This window comes from Galeopterus variegatus, unplaced genomic scaffold (assembly GCF_000696425.1).
Source record: "Galeopterus variegatus unplaced genomic scaffold, G_variegatus-3.0.2 Scaffold524, whole genome shotgun sequence".
NCBI lineage: Eukaryota > Metazoa > Chordata > Mammalia > Dermoptera > Cynocephalidae > Galeopterus > Galeopterus variegatus.
Window position 1 is genome coordinate 477,964 of NW_007726635.1, and position 1,081 is coordinate 479,044.

General features: G+C 72.1%; 1 protein-coding gene across 1 annotated transcript in view; it reads left to right on the plus strand.

Moving 5' to 3' along the window:
* SAMD11 (sterile alpha motif domain containing 11) overlaps nt 1-1,081 on the plus strand; it is a 17,504-nt gene that overhangs the window by 14,158 nt on the left and 2,265 nt on the right. Inside the window, exon 8 of the mRNA XM_008569680.1 lies at nt 494-656. Within this exon, the coding sequence (XP_008567902.1) occupies nt 494-656 (163 nt within the window). The remainder of the gene's footprint in view (nt 1-493; nt 657-1,081) is intronic.

Below are 1,081 nucleotides of genomic sequence, written 5' to 3' on the forward strand. Positions count from 1 at the left end.
GGCGCGGGGGCGCGGGGCCCCGCTGGGATCGATGCAGGCGGCCGCGCCGGCCGGGCTCTGCGGCCTGGCACCCGGCCCGGGCAGGACCCACCTCCGCTTTTCGGGTAATTAATTTATAAACAGAGGCGGCGGCGGAGCCTCGGGAGGCCCGGCCGGGAGCAGGATGGAGAGCCGGGGGGAGCAGCGTGCGCCACACGCGCTGAGGGCCTGGATGTCGCGGGGGCCACCTGGGGGCCCTTGTCCTGCCGTCTCGCTGTGCTTAGACACCCCGCCCATTCTCGTGCTCTCTTGCGCCCTTGCCCGTCCCCCCAGCATCTGTGGCTCTTGCTGCGATTTGTCTCTGTCCCAACGACCAGCCAGCCCCCGGGGGTGTGGGACGGGCTACCCCTGGCGCCGCTTCTCCTCGGTGTCCCGGTCAGTGTCCTGAGCTCGCCAGGATGGGGGAGCGTCCGGGACAGCACCGTCTCAGAGTCATTGCTGTTGTCCCCCCCAGAGCTCCTGAGGGTCCGGCAGGAGGCGGCAGCTGCAGCTTTGAGGAGCCCCGGTGGCCTGGAGGTCCACCTGCCCTCGTCCGCAGCGGGTCAGCGTCGGAAGCAGGGCCTGGCTCAGCACCGGGAGGGCCCCGCTCCGGCTGCCGCCGCGTCCTTCTCGGAGAGGTACCGGGGGCTGCATCCGGCAGAAGCGCGCGTGTTCTCCGAGCTGGTTCTCGGGGTGGGCACCGGTGCCCCTAGTGTGCCCCGCACTGTGCTCAGCTCTGGGCTTAGGGTCTGCCGGGCAGAAGGTCCCTGGTGCCGGCTGAGCCCCGCCCTGGGCAGGGCCGCCAACGGGGGACCCACTGGGACAGCTGAGGGCTCTGCTCCCCCACAGGTGGGGGGGTTGAGGCAGATGGGGGGTGCGGTGGCGGCGACAGAGGGCAGAGAAGGGGAGCAGCTCGAGGCCTGGAAACCCCGAAGTCAGTCCGGAGGACTCCGGGGCGTGGGGGTCGGGAGACCCGGGTGGTTGTGGAGGGGCCGGGGGGCCGCCGCCTCGGGCGGAGCGTGGGGTCCCTGGTGCTGGCGCCCGCCTGCGCGGTAATTACCGC